This window comes from Aythya fuligula, chromosome 2 (genome assembly GCF_009819795.1).
Source record: "Aythya fuligula isolate bAytFul2 chromosome 2, bAytFul2.pri, whole genome shotgun sequence".
NCBI classification, from domain to species: Eukaryota; Metazoa; Chordata; class Aves; order Anseriformes; family Anatidae; genus Aythya; species Aythya fuligula.
The window spans coordinates 30,683,687-30,700,040 of NC_045560.1; the positions used below are offsets into that span (position 1 = coordinate 30,683,687).

A 16,354-nucleotide genomic window follows, 5' to 3' on the forward strand; every position below is an offset into this window, starting at 1 on the left:
AAATGAATTTCTAGTGAAAAATTCAAGAGACTACAATTTCACAACTATACTCAATGCATTAGATTACTGATTTTACCTTTTACTATTTAAGAACAAAGCAACAGCAACAAAAACAAACAAACAAAACAACAACAAAAATCAATCAAACAAACAAAAAAGCCAAACATGTTTATCTTGTCCAGTAAATTAAATTAGTTAATCATATTTGGTTTCCATTGTGATCCATTCGATAGCACTTCTACACCATTATTTTTTCAGAAAACTTCTACACATTAAGTTGAACTCATTACTCATGGACCTTATAGGAACTATTCACTGTACACTAAATTAGGGACAAATATACACCTTAGCAAACTTATGGCCTTGGGAATTTTTTTATTTTTTTATTTTATGTTTTTACTTGCCAGGAGTAATCTTCCTCCTACTCCACAAAATAGCCACAAAAACAAAATTATTTTCCCATTACAAAGACTTGTACACATTACAGTCAACTAAATTTTGTTAAAATGCTTTTTAAAATCAAAATCTTATTTTTTGGTCAAGAAAATACCTTTTAGTTTTAAGGATCAGATTTCTAAATTCATTTTAAACTGCTAAGCTATTGAAAGCATTTTAAATAAACCTTTTTTACATGTTTTCTTCTGCATTCCTTTTTTGTTTATTTCAATGAGACCAAAGCACAAAATGTGGAAAAGGCTGGCATAAGTAAATGGAATAATGAAATATGGAAAAAATAAAGGATCAATAAAGGATCATGGGGCATCCACAGCTTCTCTGGGCAACATGTTGAAGTGCATCACCACTCTCATAGTAAAGATTGTTTTCCTCATGTGGAATGTAAACTCTATTTAAAACTGTTACTTTTTGTCCACTTGAATATCTTATCTATTGTCTAATGCTATCACTTATTTATCACATTGTGCAAAAGATATTAGGTACTTTCAACTGCCACCCATTGGACTTTTGTCTTAAATAGTTTTTGCTTTAAGAGACATATATGTCCTCTAGATTTTCAAGATATGTTTTTTCAAGATAAGCTTTTGATATTGATATAGTAATCACAGGTGTACTGCTTCTTAAAACAAGTACATAAACTTGTATGTATTTTTATTAATGTTACTTGCCTTTTTAATCATCTTGTTTAATTTCCTTATCGACTACTTACATTTCAAAAAGCATAGATGTTTCTGAATCTGGCTGTCTTCTTAGGTAAGAGTTGATTGAGGTAGGGACTTCAGGACTGAGCCACAATATCTCACCTGGTACTGACAGCCAATGGGCTGTGGATGGCTTCGTGCCAGAAACAGGATTCCTTTTCATGAAAGAGTGAAGCCTCCACAATGTCACTTTTTTTTTTTTTTTTTTTTTTTTTTTTTTTTTTTTTTTTAAGAACACAGAGCAGAAGTCAAAGCTAAAGAAGCTAACCTGCATGCAGCACAGGAGTGTCCTACTAAATCGCCTCTTGTGATTTGGAAATAGGACCCATGGTTTTGAAAGGGAGGGAGACGCCAAATACCATATACTTCCACAACAAGCATCAGCTTTACTGAACTAATCTTCTGATTAAAATAAAATAAAATAAAATAAAATAAAATAAAATAAAATAAAATAAAATAAAATAAAATAAAATAAAATAAATAAAATATTGGCCTCTGTAGTGATTTCAATTCTCTTTTGCCAGCCTCCATAAGGTGTCAAAATGTTTCCTACTCCTTTCTTGTCTGTTTTCACCCATGTTACTCCTGGTTTACAGTAGCACTTTTTCTGCTTTGGTAAGGAAGGAAGACAAACATGGGAAAAGAGATGCCTTAAGAAACCTGAATTCTATGAGTATGGTAAAGGGCATAGATTTCATTTTTTTCCTAAATGAGAAAATTAAACAGAAACTAATGCGTGTCAAAGATCACACAGACAAGGAATAATCTACTGCCACAATTAATATGAACAGGGATTGATTCAGTTGATATTTTCCAAATACAATTTGACATCTCATAAAAATTACAGCTAAACCAACAGAAACTAATTTCTGTTTTTCATAGGTGTCTATCAGGTTATAAACGCACCTAACTTATTGGTTGTAATAAATGCATAACGGAAGGATATAGTTTAATATGAGCCACAGACCTGAATCACCTGTGAAAATAAACTGAAATAGGGTATTTCTGTCTGTCAGTAAAAGTCCTGAAACATTTTGTGGCTTTTGAAAAATTAGATTTTTAGTGTTTTTTGACCAAAGGCCTTTTTTTTTTTTTTTTTTTTTTAAACTTCTCTCATGATGATGTCTAGATGAGCATGGCCTAGTCATAGAAAAATTTCTCCCAGTCCATCTAAGGCAACATCTGACTCATTCCATTGACATGATAGGATTGGATTGAACCAAAATTCCAAAAATTGTTTTCTCTTGATTTATTGGGATCCTATCTTTATCCACAATTAAAAAAAAAAAAAAAACAACTTTTTTTTTAATTTATTTTCTCCTTTCTCATTTAAATGAGCTATTATATTATATATTATATATTATATATATTTATATCAATACCTGAGTGTTATTCGGAGATTTAAAGAAAAATCTTTGGAAAATTTGTGATATTATTTCAGATTGCCATATATACAGTGTGATAATGCAGAGAAGCAATGAAGAAACAAATAAAAAAGAGATGGACATCAGATAGCAGAAATTCTATCTATTGAATTCTATTCAATCAGATAGAAAAAATACAGTTAAATGAAAGTACATAGTTATTTAAGTCACACAGCTGTTTTCAGTCTAGGACACCCACCATTTATTTAATAATTATAGAAATTCTTTATCTGTATCAATAGCCCCTTCTGATTTTGGTGCTTAAGATCTTTTATTACTATTAAAATATGGTATAGTATAATCCTTATTCAAAGTGTTTAGAATTCTGTACTATTTTACATAAAAGGTCAACAGCTTACCGAATATACGGGAACTAGGGAAGTCTGAGACAAAAAGTAGGTACTTTTGATATTTGTGATTCGGTGTACTGTCTATGAAGGAATATATGAGCTACCTGAGTTAAAATGAAATGGACCATGCCTGATATTCTAATAGGAAAGAAGAACAAAAATTGACACGATAAATATTGAAGAAGGCCAAAGCGTTAATACAGGAAACTTCTCTGAACATTGTTGTACTGGGTCTGGCTGGAATGTTAACTTTCCCGGCAGCAGCCCTTTCAGTGCCTTGAAACAACAAGTTAAAGTTTGGGAAAATATAAAGGATCATACTTTGGCTATGAATGTTCGCTCTAGGCTGAAACATGACATACAAAGGTTCAGCAAAGCACAATAATTCTTTTTAATTATTAAATTCAATTTGAGTTATTTCTTTAAACAACAACAGCAAAAACTCAAACCTAGCTAGACTGAAATAAAATATCTTCCCTCAGGAAGTTTCATACAATTTTTGTTTCCTATTATTTAAATATCATGTATCTTTTCTTTCATAAAACATTAAATTGTGCACAAGACATTCAGTGTGATGAAAAAAAGAAATCGATTACTATAGAACAAAGCGTTTTTACTGTATCTTACTAGATTTTATTTTTCTGAAGGACGAAGATGTGTAATTGAAAGTAGTGAAGTTATGGTTTCCAAACATTCTTGACTAGTCAATATAGGCCCAAATTCTGCCTAAGGAAATACGAATACTGATAAGTAGTAACAGAAATCTGAGGATAAATTGATCATTTGTTAACAAATCCTCTTGCATTTTGGAAAACAATTTAAGAAAACTATTACATCTTCTAGTGGCAGAATATGACTGATGAAAGGCATCTCCACTGGACCCCCTAATGACACAAAGTGCCACACTGTATCAGCAGCCAGCACAGGCTTCCAGAGCAGCTGGGGATGATGAATCTCGTAGTGTTCAGATCAAGGTTTAGCAGCAGTCACTGAACCAGGATCACATTTTCTATAATGTGGCAGGCCCGCATTGTTGAGGAGCTATGTTGAGGAACTATGATGGAACTGGGAATTACATAAATGATTTTTGTTTTAGTAGAATGTAAGATACTGTTAAAATTCAGTAAAATGACTATTTGAAAAAATATCAGAGATGTCAAACCTCTAAAACAGTTGAATTGTAGCAGTTATCACACACACACACACACACAAAAAATGTAATTGTTAAACATCAGTTTAACTTCATCAAAAATACTGGCTAATATAAACCTCCATGGCTACAATAGCTGCTGTTATTTCCCTTGCTTTCCCTTCTTTTGTCTGTTAGGTCCTTGTCCTTGAGAGCAGGAAACATGTTAATAAGTGGTGTAACCCTATTTCTGTTTTGACATCAGTTTTGATCTTAAAGCCTAACTTCAACATTTTTCAGTTGATTTCATTTGCACTACAAATTCAACAATATCAACATTAAGAATATCTCCTTTGTAAACAAAGATCTATGATTAGATCAATTGGATCGGTATAAAAGATACATTGTTTTCCTACTGATACAATAATTTAGTAGTAAAGGGTACTTATCATTTTATTGTGACTGAAATTTATTCCTGTTTAGACTATGGTCTAAACTTACACTTGCACATACACTATGAAAATTTCCTCTAATATGAGACACATATTAATGGTTTTAGAAATTTGCCCAATAGAACTGTAATGCCAACAGTAGAAGTTTGTTATTGGGCCACTGTAAGTACTTAGTAGTTTTAAGTACATCTTAGTTTTATTATTATTTTTTTTTAATTATTATTATTCTTTTTTTTTTTTGTTAAGCAAGCACACAGAAAAGAGAAAATAAAAACATTATTTAAAAAAATAGCAAATAAAAATATATATATGTTTTTCCAAAATAAAATTCCTATAGATGGCATAATGAAACTACAGAGGGAAAAAAGCATCTGAGTAGTGAGAGTAATCAAGGGAGTAAGAGGGTTGCAGAGGTAATTAGCCTGCAGCCCAGCAGGGGCTACTGACATACATGCTACTGCCATATAACATGCAAAACCTTTAAACACCTCTACTGTAGTGAGAATGAAAGGCTGTCCAACTACCTGAGAAGTATGGAAAACTACTTACAAATTACACTGGGTAATTAACTCTATATGTATGTAAAATACATTTTGCCTATATACCCACAAAACAAATAAATAGGTGCAGTCATAAGCAAATAGCTATTAGATAACTAAATAATATTTTTCATCTGAGAACTACTTGCATTAAAAAGGAAACAATATCTTAAGTTTTAACTCTAAATGGTCTTTAAGAAGTACTGTAGCTTGGATATTTTTCTCTAAAATATTTATCTTAGAAATAAAATCAGTTTCAGTATCTGCCAGAAATATTTAATAAGCTGCAAGACAGGAAAATATTGTATTAAAATATTAAAAAGTTCTGATTCCTTACAGTTATTATTATTATTATTTTTAATCTAATTGGGACCAACTGGCCTCATTGCTTCTTATAAACTTAGCAATATATATTCAGCAAAAGGAATAAAAATGAACAGATGTTTCTCCTTAAAGAATTCAGACAAAGATTTTTCTTACACAATAAATCAGCTGCTAGTAGATTTCCAGGACACTGCTCCAGGCTAACTGTTTAGGTATGGCTTAAAAACCTAGTTTACCTCTGTATGTATCCAAAACTGGTAAAGTAGATTAAACTGTAGATGAACAGCAAACACTGATGGTGGAATGAAAAGAGCCATTGGCAAGTTGAACATCTGAAAAATTAAAAAGAAAATATACATTATATTTATCGCACTAAAGTTGTGGTGATATAATGAAGTACAATTTCAGGAGCTCAAAGCACTGCATAAGATCATTTAATTTCATCTTCTAAAACCTCTGTAATGTGGACATTATATAGAGTACATACTGATTATTATGTTACTGCTAGACATGGAATAGCAGGTGGGACAAATTTCAGTGAAAGTGATTTACCAAAAGTCATAAAGAGAGCAAGCAGCAAAATCAAGAAAAGAACTTAAAAATCCTGAGATGAGACATTTATTCTTTGCACTATATGTAGCATGCAGCAACGTATCCTTGACATGAAGGCTTTACTTAAAGGGGAGAATTATCACAGAATAAGCAAGGTGGGAATTTATAGCATTATAGCCTTTCCATCTGAACTCCCTCCATGAGCATCATGAGGGTAAGGCACTTTGCTCCACTTTCAAAATTAATTATAATTTCTCACCCTAACTTCCTCACAGCATCTCTCTTGACGCCCTGATATATTGCTGGGTTCTAAAGATGTGCTGGCATGAAAATAGTTTCAGCAAATTACCTCCTTAGGAAACATAATGTTTTCTTACAGAGTGGAGTCCCAGTAATTTCACAAATAGTTTCTTAACTGGCTGAGCAATAGGATGAGACTTACAAGACATTCACATGTTAAGAAGTCAGTCTTCTTTCATCAGAGCAAAGGTGTTTTGTTGGTTTTTTTTTTTTTTTTTTTTGTTCTACCTTACCTTGTGTTACACCAGCTGCTCTGAGAAATTAATCCTTCCCTAAAGTACAGATTCAAATTCCTATTGTCCTTCTCACAAAATCAACTCCTTGAATATCAGAGAAAGCAATAAGATAGCCACGACAGGCCTCCTGAGCCATAAATTCTTTTAGCATAGGTCTGCAAAAAAAAATGGCACGTACATGTATTATACAGTATTTAATTATGATATTCCCACAGTTTTTGTCAAGAGATCTACCCATTAGGTAAGACATCAAGCTGGGGCTATGAAACAAATGCATCCCCATCCCTTTGATGTGACTGATGCTCTGGAGAAAATCACCACAGTAGTTTCTCACTGTCAAGAGTACTAAGGCCCTCCAATCCCAGCTTGGTCTGCTGGCTTCAACACTGGAACAAGACCAAAGCACTGGAAAGAAACCTTGTTTTAATCAGTCTGATCCTTGAAGACTGAAGCACTTCTGAAATATTTATGAAACAAACAACAAAAAAAGAAAATATATTCATGTGAAATTTTCACATTCAATCCCTAAGAATCATTTGGTCTAGTTAAACTCACAAGAGTTCATATCAGCTCTTACTGAAGGTGGGAGCTAGTAAATGCCATCGAAGGTGGCATGAAATTTCATTTAGGCATGAAATTTTGGAGTAGAGGTATGTATTAGTTAAATATTTAATGCAGATCTTATGCACCGAATAAAAGAACTATTTTCAAACACATGATTCTCCATGATCTGAGACAGAAATCCAGTGTAAGAGAACAAGTCCTACGAGGAGCGGCTGAGGGAGCTGGGCTTGTTCAGCCTGGAGAAAAGGAGGCTCAGGGGCGACCTTATTGCTCTCTACAGATACCTCAAAGGAGGCTGTAGTGAGGTGGGGGTTGGTCTGTTCTCCCACGTGCCTGGTGACAGGACGAGGGGGAATGGGCTTAAGTTGCACCAGGGGAGTTTTAGGTTAGATGTTAGGAAGAACTTCTTTACTGAAAGGGTTGTGAGGCATTGGAACAGGCTGCCCAGGGAAGTGGTGGAGTCACCATCCCTGGAAGTCTTTAAAAGACGTTTAGATGTAGAGCTTAGGGGTATGGTTTAGTGGGGACTGTTAGCGTTAGGTCAGAGGTTGGACTCGATGATCTTGAGGTCTCCTCCAACCTAGAAATTCTGTGTGATTCTGTGATTCTGTAAATCTCCCACAATTTAGAAGAAATAACCTCAACACTGACATAGAGTCAGTCTCTTGTCTGAGATCCTTTGGCTTCCTGCCACCAACCTTAGCCCTCTTAGTATTTAATTATTAAAAGTGGGGGAAGCTCTAAAAAGAAAAGATTGGAAGATATTTGTCTCACAACATCTAGGGTGCTGGCATGGTTTTTCTCAAAGGTCATCTTGCAATGAAGCCAATGAAGAAGTAGGACACACGGCTGGTAAAGCTAATGCAGTTTTCTCTTATTACTGCTTGTACCTGTCTAATGACATGATAAAACTAGGAAATTTTCAAAAGGAATGGAAAGGAAGTTGAAAATAAAATAAAAATAAAAAATAAAAATAATAAAATAAAAAAACAAAACAAAACAAAATTGTGTTCAGATCATGCATGGAATTGGTTGCTGGATTTAAAATAGAGTTAAAAATTATATGCTTTTTCCCTAAAATTAACATATGCAATTTGACCGTATTTACAGGTGACTCAGGCAAAGGAAGGTTCATATTCAATAAGTACTAGAAGTACTACTTAAAAGTACTTCTAAGTACTGCTACCACCTCCTAAGTTGTGAGATGAGGAAAATTTTATATAAATGTATAGGTAAATTTCAGATTGACAAGGGAGAATGCTTTCCTAACTGCCTCATGTTTCCTTGCAATGTAAGCTTAATTTTGGACAGAATCACAGAATCACAGAATCACAGAATTTCTAGGTTGGAAGAGACCTCAAGATCATCGAGTCCAACCTCTGACCTAACGCTAACAGTCCCCTCTAAACCATACCCCTAAGCTCTACATCTAAACGTCTTTTGAAGACTTCCAGGGATGGTGACTCCACCACTTCCCTGGGCAGCCTGTTCCAATGCCTCACAACCCTTTCAGTAAAGAAGTTCTTCCTAACATCTAACCTAAAACTCCCCTGGTGCAACTTAAGCCCATTCCCCCTCGTCCTGTCACCAGGCACGTGGGAGAACAGACCAACCCCCACCTCACTACAGCCTCCTTTAAGGTACTTACCAAGAGCGATAAGGTCGCCCCTGAGCCTCCTCTTCTCCAGGCTGAACAAGCCCAGCTCCCTCAGCCACTCCTCATAGGACTTGTTCTCCAGGCCCCTCACCAGCTTCGTTGCCCTTCTCTGCACCCGCTCAAGCACCTCAATGTCCTTCTTGTAGCGAGGGGCCCAAAACTGAACACAGTACTCGAGGTGCGGCCTCACCAGAGCTGAGTACAGGGGGACGATCACCTCCCTAGCCCTGCTGGTCACACTGTTTCTGATACAAGCCAGGATGCCGTTGGCCTTCTTGGCCACCTGAGCACACTGCTGGCTCATATTCAGCCGACTATAAACCATCACTCCCAGGTCCTTCTCTGCCTGGCAGCTTTCCAACCATTCCTCTCCCAGCCTGTAGCTCTGCTTGGGGTTATTGTGCCCCAGGTGCAGGACCCGGCACTTGGCCTTGTTGAACTTCACGCAGTTGACCTCAGCCCATCGGTGCAGCCTATCCAGATCCTCCTGCAGAGCTTTCCTACCCTCAAGCAGATCGACACACGCACCTAACTTGGTGTCATCTGCGAACTTACTGAGGGTGCACTCAATGCCCTCGTCCAGATCATCGATGAAGATATTAAAGAGGACCGGCCCCAGCACCGAGCCCTGGGGGATGCCACTAGTGACTGGCCTCCAACTGGACTTGACTCCATTCACCACGACTCTTTGGGCCTGGCTATCCAGCCAGTTTCTAACCCAATGAAGCGTGCGCCAGTCCAAGTCAAGAGCAGCCAGTTTCTTGAGGAGAATGCTGTGGGAGACGGTGTCAAAAGCCTTGCTGAAGTCAAGGTAGACCACATCCACAGCCTTTCCCTCGTCCACCCAGCATGTCACTTTGTCATAGAAGGAGATCAGGTTCGTCGAGCAGGATCTGCCTTTCATAAACCCATGCTGACTGGGCCTGATCGCCCGCTTGCCCTGCAAGTGCTGCGTGATGACTCTTAGGAGGATCTGCTCCATGAGCTTCCCTGGCACTGAGGTCAAACTGACAGGCCCATAGTTTCCCGGGTCTGCCCTCCGGCCCTTCTTGTAGATGGGTGTCACATTTGCTAGCCACCAGTCAACTGGGACCTCCCCCGATCGCCAGGACTGCTGATAAATGATGGACAGTGGCTTGGCCAGCTCCTCTGCCAGTTCTCTCAGTACCCTTGGGTGGATCCCATCCGGCCCCATCGACTTGTGCACATCCAAGTGCCGTTGCAGGTCACCAACCAGTTCTTCATGGATAGTGAGGGCCACATCCTGCTCCCCATCCCCTTCCACCAGCTCAGGGTACTGAGTATCCAGAGAACAACCGGTATTGCCGCTAAAGACTGAGGCAAAGAAGGCATTGAGCACCTCCGCCTGTTCCTCATCTCTTGTAACTAAGTTTCCCCCCGCATCCAGCAAAGGATGGAGATTCTCCTTAGTCCTCCTTTTTGTGTTGATGTATTTATAGAAACGTAAAAAAGGACAGAAAGGATTTGAAAGGTCATTCACAAAATCAGAACCCGTAGGGAGAAATGAAAACTACTCTTAAAAAATTAAAAATAAAAAAATAAGTCTCCTACTTATGGTTCCACTGCAACAAGATCAATGTCAGTTAAAAAAAAAAAAAATCCCTAAGTACTTTTTCACTGGAAATGCCAATTCACCAAATCAAAACATTTCATGGGAACATACCAGCTTTCACTAATCTGTAGGAGAAAATATTTCCTGGCTCAAAGATGGAATTTCTGGTCAAAACTCAAGAAAAAATATTTATCACACTCATAGATCTTTTCGCACTTGTGGGTTCAGCAACAGAGATTGAGGCACAGCCACAGTAACTGATAACCTGATGGGAAAGGCACTTACTGACGGGGTGGAGAGGAATTTATATCTGGGGCTGCTGCATCACAACTATGCCTCAAGAATTAAAGCATCGGCCCTTTTGGAAGGATGTGTGTCCACCACATTATTACATGCTCTCTGAATTGGTCATGACCTATTTTTCTGTCTCTCTTTTGTAAGCAAAAGCTTATGAATGCTTCCACAAAGAAAGAAAGGGAAAAGTCTGAAGATCCTGAGGTTTAGCAGAAGGGCTGTTTCCTGCACAGATCCAGTGCTGAGCCCACCTCTCTCCAGGATGTGTCTCTGGGGCTACCTGTTGATCTTTCAGGCTCACCATCAGCACAAAGCAAAGGGGTTGTGGGGCACAGTGAGGATCCACAGGAAAACTGCCTCCATGGCAGCTCACATTGGGGTATACTTTTCCTTGTATACTATTTCCTATTTCAGGAAATAAAGGTAAATATAATAAAAGCATCCTTTACAGATCCAAGACCTGTCAGACTCCTCAATAGAAAAGAAGTCAAATTTGTGATTCTGTGCTGGAAAAAAGTGTTACCCATTACCTTTTTGAAATTTATATACAAACATTTCCACTGAATTAAAATCAACAGAGCATAATTGAAACCTTAGTACAGTTTAAAACTATCAAGTTATTATCACAATTACACTTCAACTAGGTGCTTCATCAATAGCAAAAAGGCATACAACCTTAGCATCCTGATGTTCTCTTAAAAATGAATATACATTCTTTCCATCTACTTCCTCCCCAAATGGGCTTCAAAACCATCTCTTGGTCTAACACTAGGTCTGCATCATCTCTCCTCTACTGGACAAAGGGAAATGTTTTGTGTGCAAATGACATGAAGTAATAGACATTTGGTTCCAATTTCAAGAGTACATTTCACACCACTGATTGTAGTTAAAGCACACTTTTCTCTTTTTCATTTCAAATCTTTTCAGTCAGCACAAGCACAACCCATAGAGACTGATATTCTAATTTATTTATCTTATACTCCTTAACTTAAAACACATACATAGCTGGCAACAGAACAGTCTTAAAATCCCACATCATCCACCACAACTTTCTCACAGCGTCCACAAAACTGGATCTGAAGCTGCATTCAACAGTACAGATTCAGTGACATAGATCATTCCCAGAGAATAACTAAAGATTTCACTGGGTTTCAGCTTTGAAGCATCTATGTGGTTCTGGACAAGTCTGGCAGTCCAAAAAAAAAAAAAAAAAAAGTGCAAGAATTAGCAGGAATAGTGCTTGTGCACATTTAGGCTTTGAAATGTGTAGTAGTTTTCTTTCTCCAAAAGTTATGGGGAGAGGAAAATCCCCATATTTATACTAACAAAATGTGTTGGTTAATATAAAATATTGGCAGAAAAAAACTGCACACAAAAGTATTATAGATTCTATGTTGTTTTCCCTTTGTTCAAAACCAATCAATTTTAAATACACATATATTATTTGACAAGTGGTACTAGTGTGGTCCTGAGGATGGTCTCTAGAACCTAAGATGGCCAGATGCCTTGGCCTTCCTCAATATTTTGTACTCTCTGAGGTATCACCCTCAAAACCACTCAGGCAGACAAAATACTCATAAACATACCCATATGTACACACACAGGCTTTCTGTCTTTTTTGAATTATTGTTTTTGTTAAGCGTTTGTACATATGGTCCCAATGGGTAAAATGTTCAAAGTTAAATCTTTAACATGGCAGTATTTACACAGAAAGTGGGGCTGTGACAGAGATACTTTGACTATTGTTCATAATGGCCATTTAAATCTGCAGCACTGGTACTAAAATCAGATGACTATTTTATGAATAAAAATAATAATTTACAGAGAATATTTTAAGAAGCAAAACTAAGAGAGAGTTTTCACAAGTTCTAGAAAAGCTCAATTCTTTTTTGGAACCTACTGCTTAAACTTATCTAATGTTATATGCTTGAAACAACTAAGAACAACAGGCTAAACCCATTCTCAGTTATGTGAACATAAATCCAAACTTCATTGAAGTTAATGGAGCTACACTGGATTTGGATTTTTGTGAGTGCACACGCTTGGGTTTGAGTCATTTGCTCATAGGCTAGTCATAGAGATTCACAGAGGACTGTATGTTTATTCCACCATTATATCTCACTGCAGGACAGCTTTTATATATCTTCTATCTATAAAAATATATTTAAAATTACTTCTGAAATTTAATCCTAAGAGTTCGAATTTTGAAGTTTTTATACTTCAAAAACAACCAAAAAAATGAAAAAAAAAAAAACACTAAGAAACCACAATGAGTTTAAAAAAGCAGTCATAAGAGAATATGAGAGAGCAGCTGATAAAAAGCAGCAGTTACCTTGTGCCCAAAACTGGATAGTATTCTCAATTAAATCTTTAAATGAGTACTTATCTTAATTTCTATTTGATGCATACACAGATCATTATTTACAATACATTTTGTCTGAAATAAAGCTAGATAAAAGTGGCGGCATATTTCTTTGACTTACTGGAGTGCTGATGTATGACATGAGCAGATACAAAAATAAATCTGTTTGCACGTCCAAAGCAATCTTTTCTTATTTCTCTGCTCCTTTCAGCTACATGGACATATTCTAGAGTAGTTATACTATATTCTGATCTTCTCCTGCACTGATGCATGAATAACTAAATAATGTTTTTAAAAAGTCACATTTTTCCTGGAAAGTTATGAATTTATGAAAGAGTTAAAATTACCCTTCTTAAAATTAATCAGTGTATCACTTTTCAAGTTTGCTATAAAATCATTAATGAATGTACCTTTAAAGCTTATGAAACTGAAGAATCTGAAAGTCATCTGTGCTTTTCAGTGTTTAAAGTATAAAATAATTTACATGTTTTTATTTGAAGGGAAATATTTTCACTTTTACTAAATCTTGGTGATATTAAGTTGTTTTTCAAATCTTGTGCAACTTACCCAGGAGGTGTATTTCTGCAGTACAGATTGTCTCAAAGCCGTGAATAAATTGTAATCTTCAGAACTATGATGTACCTGGTGTGCTGCCCACAGTATGTTAACCTCTGCAAAACACATAATTTCTAATGAGGCATATACCACAGAACAAAGCAACATTTGTTTCCTATGGCTTTTTTTTTTTTTTTCCTTAAGCTAAAAGGAACTAAATCCCCAATTTACTCTTTGCCATAATACAATGCCAATTTACAATTTACCATAATATAACATAGTATAGCAGGAAGTAAAAACTAATGTCCAGTGATGAGTTTGGTTAGACTGGGTTAAATGTCAGCTGACTGTTTAAACAACTTAACTGATATCTGCTGTTATGCTTATGGTTTTCACATAAAATCACATAAATCTTCAAGTCCACTTGTACCCCAGACCATGAAACGCAACTATTGCCTGCCCACTGCTTTTCCACAAATGGAAAAACAAATGGTTGTTTGCTCAAAACTGCTGGAAACTCCAGATTCAGCTAAAGGAGAGCAGTTACTCTATTGTGTTGTGGTTCTAAAAAGTTGCTGGAATAAGGGTAAAACTAATTTCAGTTGTGTTATGAAGTCATGAGACCTCTGATGTACTAAAATGAAGAAGAATATTTCAAAATCCTAATTTTGGATTAAATTAAATGAAGGCATTTTCCCTTTAAGTGCCTCATTGGAGTGGCCTCATTGCAGTAAATAATTATATCTGACCAGTCTTAAGTGGGAGGTTATCAACAGAAATGAAAGCCAGGAATGTTCACGGCCATCAGATATAGTGCTACAAGCTATGAAGAAGACGTTAATTATAGCAAAATGTGAAAATGGGTGGTTAATGAAGACAAAATAATGTGGTTTTTTTGGCATTATATAGCAGTATATATATATTTATATAATATATATTTATAATGAAACTAAATTCAAGGTCAATTCAAGGTATAATGAAACTAAATTCAAGGTATTTCAAAGGATGAAATGTACACAGCCTCAGCTGATTACAGAAATTAAAAGTTATCTAGCTGACCATCAACTGCATGCTGCCATTGCCACTGACTTCTTACACCAGAGCAATTAGAGAAGTGCCCTTGGCAGATATTTGAAATTAATTCACAGAATGACCTTATAGTGTGTAAATGCCTGAAATTATCTAGTGCCAAGCTTACATCAAACAGTTTAGGTCTGGTGATTAACATGTTCTTGTAATTTGAAGCACTGCCAAAAAATCCCCTTAAAGAATCTTAAAATGTCTTCACCATTTAATATGACTGAACAGTCTTGTAACAGGAGTTAAAAGCCTTATGTTAGAAATTAAAATTTTAAAATACAATGAATTTTGATGGATTTTTTACAGACTACATGACAACATCATTTCTGAATGTCCTCTAAGTCCTTGAAAATCATTACCATTGCTGAATTAAAACTCTACCTTCATCTATCATAAACCTCATTTAATATTCAGTCTAAGAATTCTTCCTTTAAACGTATTTGTCCCTGAAACAGCAAATGTTCTCTGTATCAATAATTAGTAATCTCTATCTCTAATAATAATTATAATAATAAATAAATAAATAAAATATATATATATATAAAAATCTTAACTTCTCTCTCTAATGAGCTCACTAGGAGATGAATTATTCAGGTGAGCTTCAGTACTCAATAATAATTTGTATTTGAAACGTTTCCCAAGACCTCGACAGAAGCTAAATGAGTGAATAAAGCATCTGAAAAGGTGGAGGTTAAAGACCTGTCTCCTTAGTTGTTTTAAAAGCATTTACTTCCTATCACAAACTGTGTGTAACACAAGCCTCCACTCAATGAAGTACAGCTGTACAAACAGGGTACAGTAACTGGATCTTGCTTCTTTCCCTCAGTCATTTTTCAGCATTGTGAAAAGTTCAAGGAAGGGAATCTATGATGATTTTTACAGTCTACTTTCATTCTAGTTAAGGTCAAACGGTTTTCAAAATGAATTACTAAACAGGCACTTTATTAGCATTCATTTTTCAGTTAAACTGCCTCTTACACTAGCTAAGTTACGGAACAAGGTAACTGAATATTGGTATAATGTTAATCTTTCAGATGTGCCAGTCAACTTAAATGATCTATCATTCAAAAATGTACCACAGGAATATTAGAGACATAAACAAACAATTATGTCACAAGCAATTAACTGCTTAGGCCATTTCTGACTTCTTCTGCTACAGTTAAATGAATTAAATTCTTCTCCTTAATCCTCTTTTTGCTGACACCAGTTGCACAGTCTATGTTAAATTCCTTGACCTAACAGCGCTGATGATCAGAAATACTTTTTGTCCTCAGTATTAATGGGAAGAAACTGATTATCTATAACTTTTATTTGAGCAGAAAAATAACATAATAAATAAGCGTGAAATGGATCACCCCAAAACTCAGTCTGTAACCATTAGGACATTAAAAATAATTATAGCCATTACTTCCTACAAATGTAAGAAACAGACGAAGCACTCATCAAAGAATACATCTGATTGCTTACTAACTATCCAAAACAGAAACAGAAAAGTTTGGGTCTATAATAGGGTTGTGCTTTCACTTTTTCATTCATATGTAATAATGATTACTTGAAATAAAAAGAAAAACGTTATTTGAATTAGAATGAAATTATAAAAGACCGTCTTGTGCATTTTCTCATGTTTGTTACTATATAATGACCAAAAAGGAGAGCAAGAGTGAGATACAGCTAATTTTGAAACTTTTTTTTTTTTTTAAGAAATCCACATACAAACCAGGAAGTATTATAGTAGGTTTTTTTTATATCTCTCCAGTTTAAATTCATAAGTGAAGACACGGGAATAAAAGTAGGCAATGGAATTGT

General features: G+C 35.8%; 1 protein-coding gene across 1 annotated transcript in view; it reads right to left on the minus strand.

The window, feature by feature from the left end:
• The window catches only part of AGMO (alkylglycerol monooxygenase), a 197,587-nt gene that overhangs the window by 104,636 nt on the left and 76,597 nt on the right, over positions 1 to 16,354 (minus strand). The window contains exons 4-5 of the mRNA XM_032180613.1: positions 13,481 to 13,584; positions 5,612 to 5,707 (exon numbers count right to left, since the gene is read on the minus strand). Coding sequence (XP_032036504.1) covers positions 5,612 to 5,707; positions 13,481 to 13,584 — 200 coding nt within the window. The remainder of the gene's footprint in view (positions 1 to 5,611; positions 5,708 to 13,480; positions 13,585 to 16,354) is intronic.